The 13151-nt window shown below is 39.4% G+C and overlaps 1 protein-coding gene across 1 annotated transcript; it reads right to left on the bottom strand.

The window, feature by feature from the left end:
* Positions 1-451: 451 nt before the first annotated feature.
* Positions 452-12875, bottom strand: LOC110041202 (twinfilin-2-A-like). Its single transcript, XM_020746483.2, has 10 exons — positions 12756-12875; positions 11023-11100; positions 10302-10352; positions 8481-8608; positions 6215-6310; positions 5043-5147; positions 3827-3952; positions 3102-3255; positions 2699-2823; positions 452-1100 (listed from the first exon to the last, which is right to left on the bottom strand). The coding sequence occupies exons 1-10, from the start codon at positions 12778-12780 to the stop codon at positions 933-935; spliced, it is 1056 nt and encodes a 351-aa protein (XP_020602142.1). The 5' UTR covers positions 12781-12875; the 3' UTR covers positions 452-932.
* Between the last annotated feature and the right edge of the window lie 276 nt (positions 12876-13151).

Here is a 13151-nt window from a genome sequence, read left to right as displayed (position 1 = left end):
ATGACGTTTCCCGCGCTTTCCAATGATAACAAGTTTTCGCGCGCTTGCCCCACGTTACACACTTTCCTTTGTGTAATCCGCTTCGGCATGTTTACGATTGGCAAGTAGTTATATATATTTTACGCGCATGTCACGGGCTACCTTTTCACTTTGAATATGATTAGTAAATTACGTTTTTTGATGACCAGTCTCGTTTGCTATTAAACCTTGACTCGTCATAGCTGGTTTTATTTCCAAAAGGATCTTACTAATAAGTCATAACAATTTGCAACGCGTTGCAACGAGCGCTTTTGAATTTTTAGTAAAACGTACATGTGCTTTCAATAAAATACGAATATTAACCCATTACAAAGTAGCAATGCTGTACCACAAAAAAGACGAACAAAATCACGGGGAATAAAAAGAAAAAAGAGAAAGACAAAAAAATAGTTAGCAGTCAAGAGGGAAGGGATGCTCGCAGTAAATGGCTTTATGAGATGTTTAGAAGCACAGTTTTACAAACTTTTACAACGCTATTAGCTCATGTGAGAATTTAAAGATTAATTGTAACACATCTTAGTAAACACATAAGTGATGACTGCTGTCAATTTTACCCAGAACGATATCACGCGGTCTATACCAGTTTCTTTCACATACAGAACTTTTGGTGCAGAATAATTCTACGAAGAGTGATTGTATTCAGTTGAGAACAAATACACTGTACATACACTCTCATAAAATTACAATTGTCTAGATGGAGAGATGGAAAACAGACAATTTTCTTTCTATGCGAGTTGCTGTCCGTTGGGACACGACATGAACCATTTTGGCACAATCTTGCCCCTCTGCAGAGAGCAACTAATTTGTTACTAATTAAACACGGTTTTTTCTTCTTATCAAAAAAATAAAATACAGGCAAACGTGTGATACTACTATAAAATCTAATTATTAAATCAATTCCCACTAGCCCCCTCCCCCTGCGGATTATGGATCCGCCTGGGTCCACGACTTCCGGCTGCCTTGGGAGGCTTAGCAAACTTTTGCCTGATGAGATCCTTGCGGGGGTGGAGTTGGTCTTGAAGGAACTCTTCGTTCAACTCTGAAGGGTCTGAAGTTTCAATCTGGAAAACAACAAGATCGAAATTACACTCTTTCCAATTTAGTTAAAATTGTGTGTCATTCCTCCCTTGGAAAACAAGAGAACGATTTATTGCAGGCTTTCTTGTTGTTGTTGGGTTTTCTGTTTTTAGCTTCTTTGGTTTATGGTTTTTGTTTGTTTGTTTGTTTGTTTGTTTGTTTTTATGGTACCGATCGATCAATCGATTGAACAAACGAATGAACGACCGAATGGACGAGCGAACCAGCAAACAAGCGAACCAGCAAACGAAGGAACGAAGGAACGAAGGAACGAAGGAACGAGGGAACGAGGGAACGAGGCAACGAGGAACGAGGAACGAGGCAACGAGGAACGAGGCAACGAGGCAACGAGGCAACGAGGCAACGAGGGAACGAGGCAACGAGGGAACGAGGGAACGAGGCAACGAGGGAACGAGGGAACGAGGCAACGAGGGAACGAGGCAACGAGGGAACGAGGCAACGAGGCAACGAGGCAACGAGGCAACGAGGCAACGAGGGAACGAGGCAACGAGGCAACGAGGCAACGAGGCAACGAGGGAACGAGGGAACGAGGCAACGAGGGAACGAGGCAACGAGGCAACGAGGCAACGAGGGAACGAGGGAACGAGGCAACGAGGCAACGAGGGAACGAGGCAACGAGGGAACGAGGGAACGAGGCAACGAGGCAACGAGGGAACGAGGCAACGAGGGAACGAGGCAACGAGGGAACGAGGGAACGAGGGAACGAGGCAACGAGGGAACGAGGGAACGAGGGAACGAGGGAACGAGGGAACGAGGGAACGAGGGAACGAGGGAACGAGGGAACGAGGGAACGAGGGAACGAAGGAACGAAGGAACGAAGGAACGAAGGAACGAAGGAACGAAGCAACGAAGCAACGAAGCAACGAAGCAACGAAAGAACGAAGGAACGAAGGAACGAAGGAACGAAGGAACGAAGGAACGAAGGAACGAAGGAACGAAGCAACGAAGCAACGAAGGAACGAAGCAACGAAGCGACGAAGCGACGAAGGGACGAAGGAACGAAGGAACGAAGGAACGAGCGAACGAGCGAACGAGCAAACGAAGGAACGAAAGAACGTAGGAACGAAGGAACAAACAAACTGTAATAATATGCTAATTTATATATATGAATGTATAGGAATTTATGTATAATGTGTGCATGTGCATGATGATGAATGAATAAGAACAAGTAAAAGTATGTCATAATTTATGCGTCGATAGTCAGTTGTGAGATGTAACTCGACGGTTACGAACTCTTTGGATTAAAGCGTTTCTTCTGAGTTCTAAACGTTCCTCTTGTGCTTTTAAAACACAAGCGAGCGAATGAACGAGTGAACAGACGGTAGGACGGCCGGAGGGACGGACACAGGAACCCATGCAAGAGACTTCAGTTCCTTGTACGCTCAAGTAATTGTGCTTGTCTTCTTTACGGCCCGAAATGGCGGGCTGTAACGATTTGAAAAGCTTCACGTTAGCTGTTACTGCACGACAATAATAAGTACTGTAAATTTCAACTGAGATGCACGGACGCCCGGACGCCCGGACGCCCGGACGCACGGACAAAACTACTTCACAATCATACCTTTCTTCCTATCTCAAGTCCAACGTTGTTGCCTGTGGCTACATCCAGTAACGGTCCCTTGCATGTGGAATACAACATACGCTCCTTTATGGAACATTTGTATCCCGGCATTGAATACACGAAAACTGCAATACAATGAAAACAAGAAAGCAAGTTATCTACAGTTACAGTTTCAATTTCATGGCGGATCAGAGCCAGCGCGTTACTCTGGTTTCTGTGGTGACATAAGACCGTGTCTAAATAAAGTGGATGTCATTTCGATGTCTATGTCTATTAACAGCGTCGCTGTAACTACTACAGATTTTTGAATAAAAACCCTCTTGTAACTCAGCGCAATATCTCCTGCTCTAAAGCTTTATGTGAAGGCAACTAAAGAAATGAAAAATGTTAAGTTCTCTCTCACCTACGGACTCTAAGAAGTCTCCTTCAAAAGTATGCTTAAAAAGGTAGAAAACAAAACGTCCCCTGTCGCCTGGGACATGACCTGACAAATCGTTAGCAGCAACGTCGTCTTTTGTGTCCACGAGTACAATTGTTTCACTTGGTATATCAAGTTCCTGTAGGAGAGAGGAGGGATGTCACGAATGGACCTTTTTAACGCTGTCACGCTTTTCCGATTTTTTTCATTCAAACCTAAAAGAGTCTAACACTTGCAGCAGATTCTTATGAAACTTTCTTTGTTTACTAAATCTGAAAAGACAACAAATTGATCTATAGAGGTGGAGTTTTGTTTATATGAAAAATAAGGAAAATTGTTGATATTGCGTGACATCGTCAAAAAAGTCTATTATCGGTGATCATTGAACGTAACGTAATACATATACTGTAGGTAGTCCTTAATGATTTGCGAAAGATTCAAAAGGTATAACCGACAAACTAAAGACTTTAAGCGGGGAACTTACAATGGCTCTTGCTTGAATGGTTTTGGTGAAACCCTAGTGTGGGATTTTTCATACAAAAGCTACTGAGCAGTACTTTCATGTGGTACTGTTTATTATGCTGTAATAAAGTCTGTGGATGAAAACCTCCAAGCAGTACACTTTTAAGTAGTACATACATGTAACACTGCTGTTTAATATTATTTCTTACAAAATAAAATTTCGGTTTAAACTCTGATGTCTGACTTACTAATTGGACGAGGCTTAGCTTTTTCTCCTTCAGTTCAACTAGTTTTTCTAGAGCTTCATCAGTTAAGGGAAACTGGACACCAGTCATATGACTCTGTTTGCTATCCACACTAATATCTGCCCGCATCTGAAATAAAGGCAAATTTATTGCTTACTTTTATGCTAAGTTTAAAATAAAAGAAAATGCCCTTCCATTGTAAGTTTTGTACAGTACACGGACTTAAGGTGATCTGTGCAAGCATCGAAAAGTATTCCTTATTGTTCGACACTCTACATTTTAAGTGTCATGAAACATGTAGCCTAAAATTCTGAAGTCTAACCTTGAACACTTGTCACAAAAATGTGTGAAAACCACCAAAAAAGGTCTCAAAAGCAATAAAATCAACAAACAAATGCTCATAGGGCTGTTTACTATTGAGTGTCATAAAACCTAAACAAAAGTAATCACTCTAGCTCGTCACAAAGGACACAGGGTCTATTATAATTTAGTATCACCCAACTAGTGGACCAATGCATATCCTGCATTTTAATTGGCTACGCTACTAGAGGACTATTACAATAATTAGCAATAGTCCTTGAGTAGCAAAATTGGCACAATCAAACGTGACGCTTTCTTTAATTTTATTCCCAAACAAATATTTCTTCAACTTGCATTTGCTAACTTTATTATTACCTTTCCTGTCCGACTAGTTGGGTGATACTAAAACAATTAGACCCTTCGCCCTCAAGAGCCACGGGTCTAATTGTTAAACAGTGAACCAAATCAAAATGCCAAGTAATTAATATCTGTAGCTGGCACAAAGTGCAGGAAAATGTGTGCCAGCAAGTCATAATTGAGTTTGGTTTTACTTCTGATAAGATGAAAGTGTGGGAGGAGTTTTTTTACACAAAACATGTAGCCTGAAAACCGCTTTAAGTCCTAACAATGTAAAAATTACTGCATGAAAGTTAGACAATGCCAATAAAGATAACAAAATTCCATTTTGGAAAAAAAACATGCATGTCAAAAGGTGGAAATGTGGTTGCCATGGTAACATCAAGTTCCAAGAACCACATAATGTATACTAAATAAGAATTATCCCAGATAAATTTTTAGACCAAGTTGGAAAACATAAGCTGTGTACTGTAAGTTAGCAGTCAAGTCTGAATGGGGTTAAGGTACAATAGGAACTATTAACAATTTAGAAAAGTCTGAACAGTAGAATGAAATCTCTAACCTCTTGTTGTTTGACCATTTCCAATTCCAGTTCTTGGTCTGTGAGAGGAGGAGGAGCACTCTCAGAAACTTTGTGTTTTTTAAATCCACTTAAAGAAACATCTGACTACAAGAACGAGACAACTTCATTAGAAAGCTCAAATTTAGTTTAAACTGTTAACTGCAGCCCAGAAGCAACCTTCATATGTGACTGTATTAGACCTACATGTAGAGCCTTCTGGTAGAGTGACACATTTAAGGGCTTATTAACAAAAACTCTAGTGCAATGCCGGGGTTTCATTAAGGGCCTGGCATCGGGCAAATTGACCAGCTGCGAAGATGATTTTGCCCAGGTGGTTTGACTACTTAGCAGAAAGTTTCCTGTATAATAAAGAATTTCAAATCAAATGCCCACCTGTGAGAACCAGTTACCCTCCTGCTAAAGACATGAATGAAACCACTGGCAATGGCTAACAATTCAAGCTATGTGATACTATACTGTATGCCCTGATATCAGTCTGGTAAATGTGGGTTGGTAAATGTGCAGTTCCAGCAAATATCCATACGTCCCCCACGGAAGGGAATTTTTCTAAGTCCCCCCCCCCGCCCCCCCCCCCCCACCCCTCCGGAAATTCCGATTGAGCTTCATACATTTTTTTAAATAGTTTGGTCTTACAGAACCCCCCACCCCAGGAAATTCCAATCCCTTCTGTGGGGGGAGTATGGATATTTTCTGGAACTGAACAATGCTGGTCCATACAGATGAACAATAAATTACATGTACAAGAAGATTTACATAGAAAGCAAGTATTACTGTGGCTAACAGAGTTGTCCCACCTCTGAGACCACTGTTGAATGCAGACTTATAAATGGATTTGGAAAGTTAGTTTCCCAACTCAGTGACTATAATAATTATTTTTAGCTACACTAGTTAAACCTGATATCTTAGTAATTTAAAAGTTACACGTATGTGGCCGGCTTGTAGTGTCATAAAGTACATGTAACTACTAACTGGAGGTACATTGTAGCTGTTGACTGTGGCTTCAGAGGTAATGTGTTTTGAAATCCTGATATCAACATGCAAAGCATGGCCTGATGTTTGAATGTAAACTTGCAAAGACAAGGTGGTCATCAACAATTTACATGCACAAGTAAGTAAAATAATATAACTTGAGGCAAAAATTACGTACACACCGGATGAGTACCAAAAATTTCATCTCTTATGTGACCTCCTCCAAACTCTTTCTTTAGAGTAGCTTTTGTGCCAGCAAACAACATCTTCCGCTGAGGCTACAAGGGAACGAAATACATTTTTAATTATAAGATTGCAGCCACCAGACTGAATGTTGCATATTGTACCCATCCTGTTATTAACCATCAAAACTGTCAAACACAAGGTGAACATATGGTGCATATAATTATGTAAGACGTAGCTAAGAAAAATCAACAAGTCAAAATGATTTCAAACTAGACAGTTTAATTTACAAAGTGCACTTTTCAAATATGGTGACACTAAATATGGAAGAATAGAATATTGACTGTCTGGTAAATCCAGTTCAGAACCACTTTGATCTCAAATCTATTTTAAATTAGTATAAATCTACTAGAGTTCTATCATGGATACCATTTGTTGATTGGTTACTCTACTCACTATCTATTCAACAAATAGATTCCATGTTGCCGTGCATCTGTTCAGTAATAGATCACAGATGACGTCAAAATGTGGTAAGAACACGAGGCGATAGCCGAGTGTGTCACTGATGTTCTTACCACATTTTGACGTCTTCTGTGATCTATTACTGAACAGCCACACGGCAACATGGAATCTATTTGTTTTATATAATAACGAAACAAATTACTACCGATAAAGCTTTTTTTTTAATTTCAAAATCTTTCAACATAACTCGAAAGCCGGCCTTTGCCCACTTTGGCGAACACGAAAAAAGCCATTTGACGTAATCTATTGTCTAGACAAATTGAAGCAATCTCATTGGTTGCTATGTGTAGCAAAGAATTGTGATTGGTCCGGGAAAATCACGCCACTGTCAAATTTGACTCAGGCGTCGCTTCTCATGGAATGAAAACTTACAGCGAAAGCAGAATTGAACTGCGAAATCTACAAATCTCAAAGAAAATGCTGGATAAGTCAAGTCACTTTTTGTCATCAGAGCAGCCCTGTGAGCCGAAAAGCTTGGATGTTGCCTCAAATATTGCAGGAGTTGAAAAACTACGCTAGGAAAACTTGCGGCTGCGGTCAACCTGGAGGCCATTCGATTCAAGTTTTGAATGAAAGAGCGTTAGTGATGGTGGAAATTTGTGTCCTCTGTGGTTGGTGATTCTCAAATCAGTTTGAAATAGTGTCAGAGAGCTTGGCCGTGAGCTGTAGTGAGCTATACTTTGCTCGCTGCTGTGCCCTGAAACGGACTGGAACATTCGCATCGGAAAGCAAGGTTATGTGTTTATTTTGACTGATTTTAAGAAGTGGTTTTGATGTTTCATTCCAGACAATCACTGTGTCAACAATTATTTTGAGACTGAGAAAAGTTCAATGTTTTAAACAAATTAATCTCATAAACATTTTGTTTATTGGGTTTGTTGAATTCGAGACAAAGCAATGGTTCTCGGCTTACCAAGACTAATTTTGTGTTTGGTTTAGTCTCGCTTGACTGCCGACTGAGACTGCTCGAGTATTTTCTCTGAGTCATTGTCTAAAACAGAAACGGCTTTATCTTTCTTCTTTCTGCTAGACTATGCTTCTGGTACCTGTTCAATGCCTGGACAAGACTTTCTCGTATCTTATCTTTTGCCCAGTCATGTAAAATATTATCTAAATTCTTAAAACTTTCTGCCATTTTAAAACACAGAGGGAAAAACTTTGAAATGATGACGTCAATCGTGCGTCTGTCCTCTAATAGATCATAGGCGAGAACCAATCAAAATGCGAGAATAACTTGGGTTATTACATAATCTGTTGTAGATAGTGAGTAGCGTAGCAGTGTGCACTTTTTAACAAAATAATGGATGTTTCTTTGCATTTTCAAGGCATCTGTGAAGAGAATTTAGATAAAGTATTGAACAACTAGTAGATTTATACTAAAACAATAAGATTATCTGCTCTCGATTTCTATTGCAGGATAGTTGATTCGGGTTGTGCTCTTGTCAACTATCATGTGATAGAAATCTTGAACTTGAGCATAATGTAATCAATTGTTAATTAAAGAACTTGTCTAAAAGCCACATCTACGAAAAGTCATGCAATGTTTCTCCTCTCCTATTAAGTCAAAATGTTCTTTTGCCAGTCTGAGTATTTCCTAATTAAAACCAGGAGATAAACTAGTTAATGCATTGCATCCCTCTTGAATTAAACTAAATCACACATGGAAATTCCATGATTTTGTTGTCTAATTTTCAAGCTTTCATTAATACTTCTTGTTCAATGTTTAATGTCATACTAACTCACCTTGGCAAAGTCAGGAGAGTAAGAGATGAACAGCCATTCATAGCCTTGATTATTTTTGGTGTCCAGGCGATAAAACAAGTAGCAAGGATCCTTCTCGTCTAACAGTGGCAGAATAGTTTTATCATAATGTAAACAGAGTCAAGGGCTAACTCATGTAAAATAAAAAAAACTGCAAAGCATACTGGGTTACCGAACTGGGTTACCGAAAAGTGTAATGTTTTGTTAAAGGAGAAGGTCACTCAAAAAAGCTTACTTTTTTGTCTTTGCCTATAGATCGTTTTCACGTGATGTCATCACGTTCTAAAATCCAAAACGAAAGAGCCACCAAAGTTTTTGTCCTCATCAGGCACAAGAGGCGGCATATTTATATCTGTTTACAATTTTACAGCTCAATAGCGTGCTTCATTTGGAATCCAGAACATTTTGAATTTCAGGATTATGGAGGTGCATGACACAAGGCTATGATCGGGTTTGTCAAAACATATATACTTATCCCATGATTTTCAGCCTTTTAAGAAGTTAAAGCATTAGGAAAAGTGCTTATGTAAATGCTTGTTTGATCAGTCGCCTAGATAGCCAAAGTAAGTTCCAGATGTTTACACTGTTTTCCGGCCGCCATATTGGTGTACCACGGAGGTACACCAACATGGCATTTCCATACTGGGCTCTGTAAATATCGGCGAAACATTTCGACAAATATCTGAAGTTTGGGGAAACGCACAGGTCTAAAACTTGGAGAAGTGGCTTTTTTAGTTATCTTCTATAACATCATAATTTCATAGCTTTTTCCACTGGATAGTTTTCGATTTATTTTTTTATTGCGTGACAGTGAAAATGATCAATAGCAATTAAACATTCAGCTTTTCCACTAACTGAAGTTTCAGCCTCCGAAGTGCCCGTTATCCTGAAGAAATTTGTCTTGAAAGAAGCGCTTTCGGAGGCCGCCATTTGAAACTGTCTTGGCAGCCAGGCCATGTTTATAAATCTAACATCATTCCATCTGACTCGAAATTGGAGGGAAGGAGAAAACCTGCAATTGACTAGGCATCCTTCACAAGGTCAAAACCTAAATTATTTTGCCAAGTGATTATCCACTTCACTATCTTCAATGCTATCATTTCTGAGTTTGGAGCATGTCTGGCTCAAAATAATATGGCTCAAGAGTAACAATAACCCATAGTGATAGTTAAAAGGCTTGTGGGAAGCCATTTGGACAAAATCTCTCAGATGGAATGAGCCTGACTGCTGGGTACTGTTCAAAATGGCAGCAACGATGTTCAAATTTTGGGCTTCTTTGGAGACAAATTTCATAAGGAAAACCTGCACTTTAGAGGCTGAAACTTTGGTGTGTGGCTAAACTCAGGGCAAGGTTTTTACTAGCGTTGACAAAAAATATACGTTTTTTGGAGTGACATTCTGTCTCACTGGTGACCCATCTGACATTCAACCTTATTTATAAATTTCATTCTAATGCTGCACAGTGTAGGGAGCTTCAGAGTTTGGGTTGGGGTCTAGGAGAGAAAGACTCTGCCCACTTTTTTGAATCATTCCCACTGACCAAAAGCCTAGAACATGCTAAGCATCCACAATGAAGCCAACCTACATGCATGTAGTTCACAACAAACACCTCTGATATATCAACTACATAATTACAGTGTAATTACAGTGTATATAATATCATGTATGTTGTCAACTGCTATGGATTTTGTTCAGACTGTTATGTAAATCTCCTAAAGGCATTGCTTGACTAGAAGACGAACTCACTGTCTGAAGAGGAAAACTATAAATCAATACTGCTCTTGTTAATTTGATCAAGGATATCACTCTCCCAGTCTCCTTCAGGCTCCTTGCTCTCACAACATATTAACTGCTCTGAAAAAAGACAACACCGTACAACTAGAATACTAGCTTTAATTGACCACTGGTACTGGCTTTCTAGGGCCAATACATTTGACGTTTGAGGAAATCAAACTATTGTATATATGTCACAGGACATCAACAACAGTCCCGGATCATCAGCACCATGCAAAAAACATGCATGTAAGTCACATTTGCCAGCCCACAACAAGTGGATTTTGTACCAGTTTAGGCTTGTGGATTCTGTCCTTTACCTGATGAACAAGCAAAGTGTATCTAAAGACCATTTCTGGTTACCCTGTGCCTCTGTGTCAAAATGAGCCTTTTTGCAAAACCATTCAAATGAAAATGTGTCCAGCCTACAGGTTCATTTTCATGCAAATCAAACTCATTTTCATATAAATGTGGTGCACAAAGACTTGTTTTGAAACAGAGGCTTAAGATAACTTGGGGACAATTTTTTTAGTAAATTCAAATTACAGGTTGAGTACAAATTCAAAACACAGGTTGAAATTATTGCAGTAGCGTAATAATTTGAGATTACTAAATCATGCTACTTGGACTGGGAGGGAGGGATTTTGCAGTAATACAGGCAAATTACATCTTGCACAAAGAGCAAGCTTTTACATCTATTTTTCTTTGATCTCTGATCAGCAACTGATGGGTAGAACATATTACAACATACCATCCTGAATATCCACTTTAATGGTTCTTATGCTGCCTTCTTTTGATCTGGCAAACAGGGCCTTGAGATCATCATTTGCTGAAAAAAATGATAGAAATTTGGTAAATTTTTTTGGGTCAAAGCAGTATTAAAATTCAATTGTGCAGTTCCAGAAAATATCTTATTCCACTCAAAGAAAGGATATGAATTTTCTAGGGAGGGGTGGGGGGAGGGGTTAAGTAAGACCAAAAAATTTAAAGAAATGTATAAAGCTTAATTGAATTTCCAGAGGGGTATGGGGTCCCTTCCATGGGGGAGGTATGGATATATTTTTAAAGCCCTTTACTGGCCTCCCACAAAAAATGCTCCAAAACACTGACATGAATCATTATTAAGTAAATGGAGAGCAAACTGTTGTTTGTTTTATAGCAATTTTTCTTAAACACCACAACAGAATCTGGAAAAGGCTGTCAGACATATCAGAACCCTCAGTTGTAAATGCACCAGTTCTTGTTGAGCTGCGTCGTTGCTGTACTTTGCGACGGCGATTAGCCACGACAATTAGTATTACTATTAGTTTAATCACATATCGCTTCAGCACGTCTTGTTAATTTTACTGTAGGTATTCATCACATTCAATGAAATATGTCTTTCGGGTTTTACCATTTCCAAGTCATTGGATTATGGCATAACTGTTGTGTGAGGCACGGTGGCCTCATGGTTAGTGCGCTCGTTTCTGGATCAAGCGGTCCAGGTTCGAGCCCTGGCCGGGGACATTGTCTTGTGTTCTTAGGCAAGACACTTTACCCTCAGTGCCTATTTCCACCCAGGTGTATAAATGGGTACCGACGAACTTAATGCTAGGGGTAACCCTGCGATGGACTAGCATCCCATCCAGGGGGGAGTAGAAACACTCCTAGTCGCTTCATGTTACAGAAACCGGGACAAGCTCCAGCCTGATGGGCCACTTGGCTCGTATGCAGACTTTACTTTACAACTGTAAGTATACAGTTGGGACTATGACTACTGTAAGTGCCAATTTTTTTAGGATTTTTCAAAGTGAGCATCATTTGAAGCATGACCAAGCAGTGGGGAAAATGGGACTAGTGATGTCATTTCATCGAGTTAAGGTGTCCAACTGCTGGAAGTGTCAATTGTACAGGTAGGATGGGTAGGTTAATGGAAGTTTGACTGTTAAATTACATATTCACGTAATATGAAGAAACCTGATCTCTTTACTACTGTGGACGACCTGTGTCACAGTATTAACTGGGAGACCTGTGAAAGGCAGCAGCTTACAAAATACGTTATGTTAGAACACTGAAGATACGAATGCCTAATAGGATTGTATATCAATAAAAAAAAGAGTCCCCATAAGAGACGAGGCAATGCGTATACATAACAGCGCATCAGTAAATGCAGTTTAGTCCGAAATTGCTGCCCAAAAATCATTTCACTACGACTTGAGCAAGGTATACACGAATTCGGCAAGTGTTTAGCCACACTGCCAAACCACTCTATTCTTTGAAAAACGAAAGCTGCTGGCACAGTAAAGAAAACATCGAGGAACTACTTTGGTGTAGCTGCCATAAATGTCAAGCTATATGGGACATCTTTCTTAGCTCACAAATCATGTCGGCGGCCGGCTAGTCAGGAAGTTTGAGCAAATCAATGACAAAATTTTAGATATTATCACTCAAAAAAGTTTGCTATTGTACCAATAAGCAAAACGTAAACTTCACTAGTAAACTAACCTTGAATGCCAGTCTGGTGAGACATTCTTTAAATGAGAAATAACAAAACAGCAATCAAAGACCCTCCTCCGACACAGTCAAACCAACCTGTGTCAGGAACTTCCAGGACCGGCCATTTTGCATGACGTCATGAAACTCCCGTTACGTCACTTCCGCTCATAGCAAGCAGGAAGTGAACCTGATATTCATATTGTATTACCAAAACGTACTTCAAAATTAAAAATGCGTATTGGAAACAAAAATTTTAACTTGAATTTTTATTCATTGTGAGATCGTTGTTCAAAATAATTTAAAGGACTGAATAGGGTATATTTGAACAAATAAAACGATAATTTTATGATTTTATGGGTAAATTTTAGGAACAATTTATATTTATTTGAAAGAAGCAACTAAAAC

The sequence above is a fragment of the Orbicella faveolata genome, unplaced genomic scaffold, assembly GCF_042242905.1.
Source record: "Orbicella faveolata isolate gen_17 unplaced genomic scaffold, um_ofav_v1 contig_4, whole genome shotgun sequence".
Lineage (NCBI taxonomy): Eukaryota > Metazoa > Cnidaria > Anthozoa > Scleractinia > Merulinidae > Orbicella > Orbicella faveolata.
Note: the sequence above shows the minus strand (reverse complement) of the source record. Positions and strands in the feature narration are given on the sequence as shown.

Bases quoted from the DNA above. Each gene is read 5' to 3' on its own strand.
- LOC110041202 (XM_020746483.2), bottom strand. From the start codon at position 12,780: ATGTCTCACCAGACTGGCATTCAAG. The intron at 10,353-11,022 runs GTATGTTGTAAT...GTCTTTTTTCAG, and splicing joins TAAAGTGGATATTCAGGATG to AGCAGTTAATATGTTGTGAG. The intron at 6,311-8,480 runs GTGAGTTAGTAT...GTTCCCTTGTAG, and splicing joins ACTCTCCTGACTTTGCCAAG to CCTCAGCGGAAGATGTTGTT.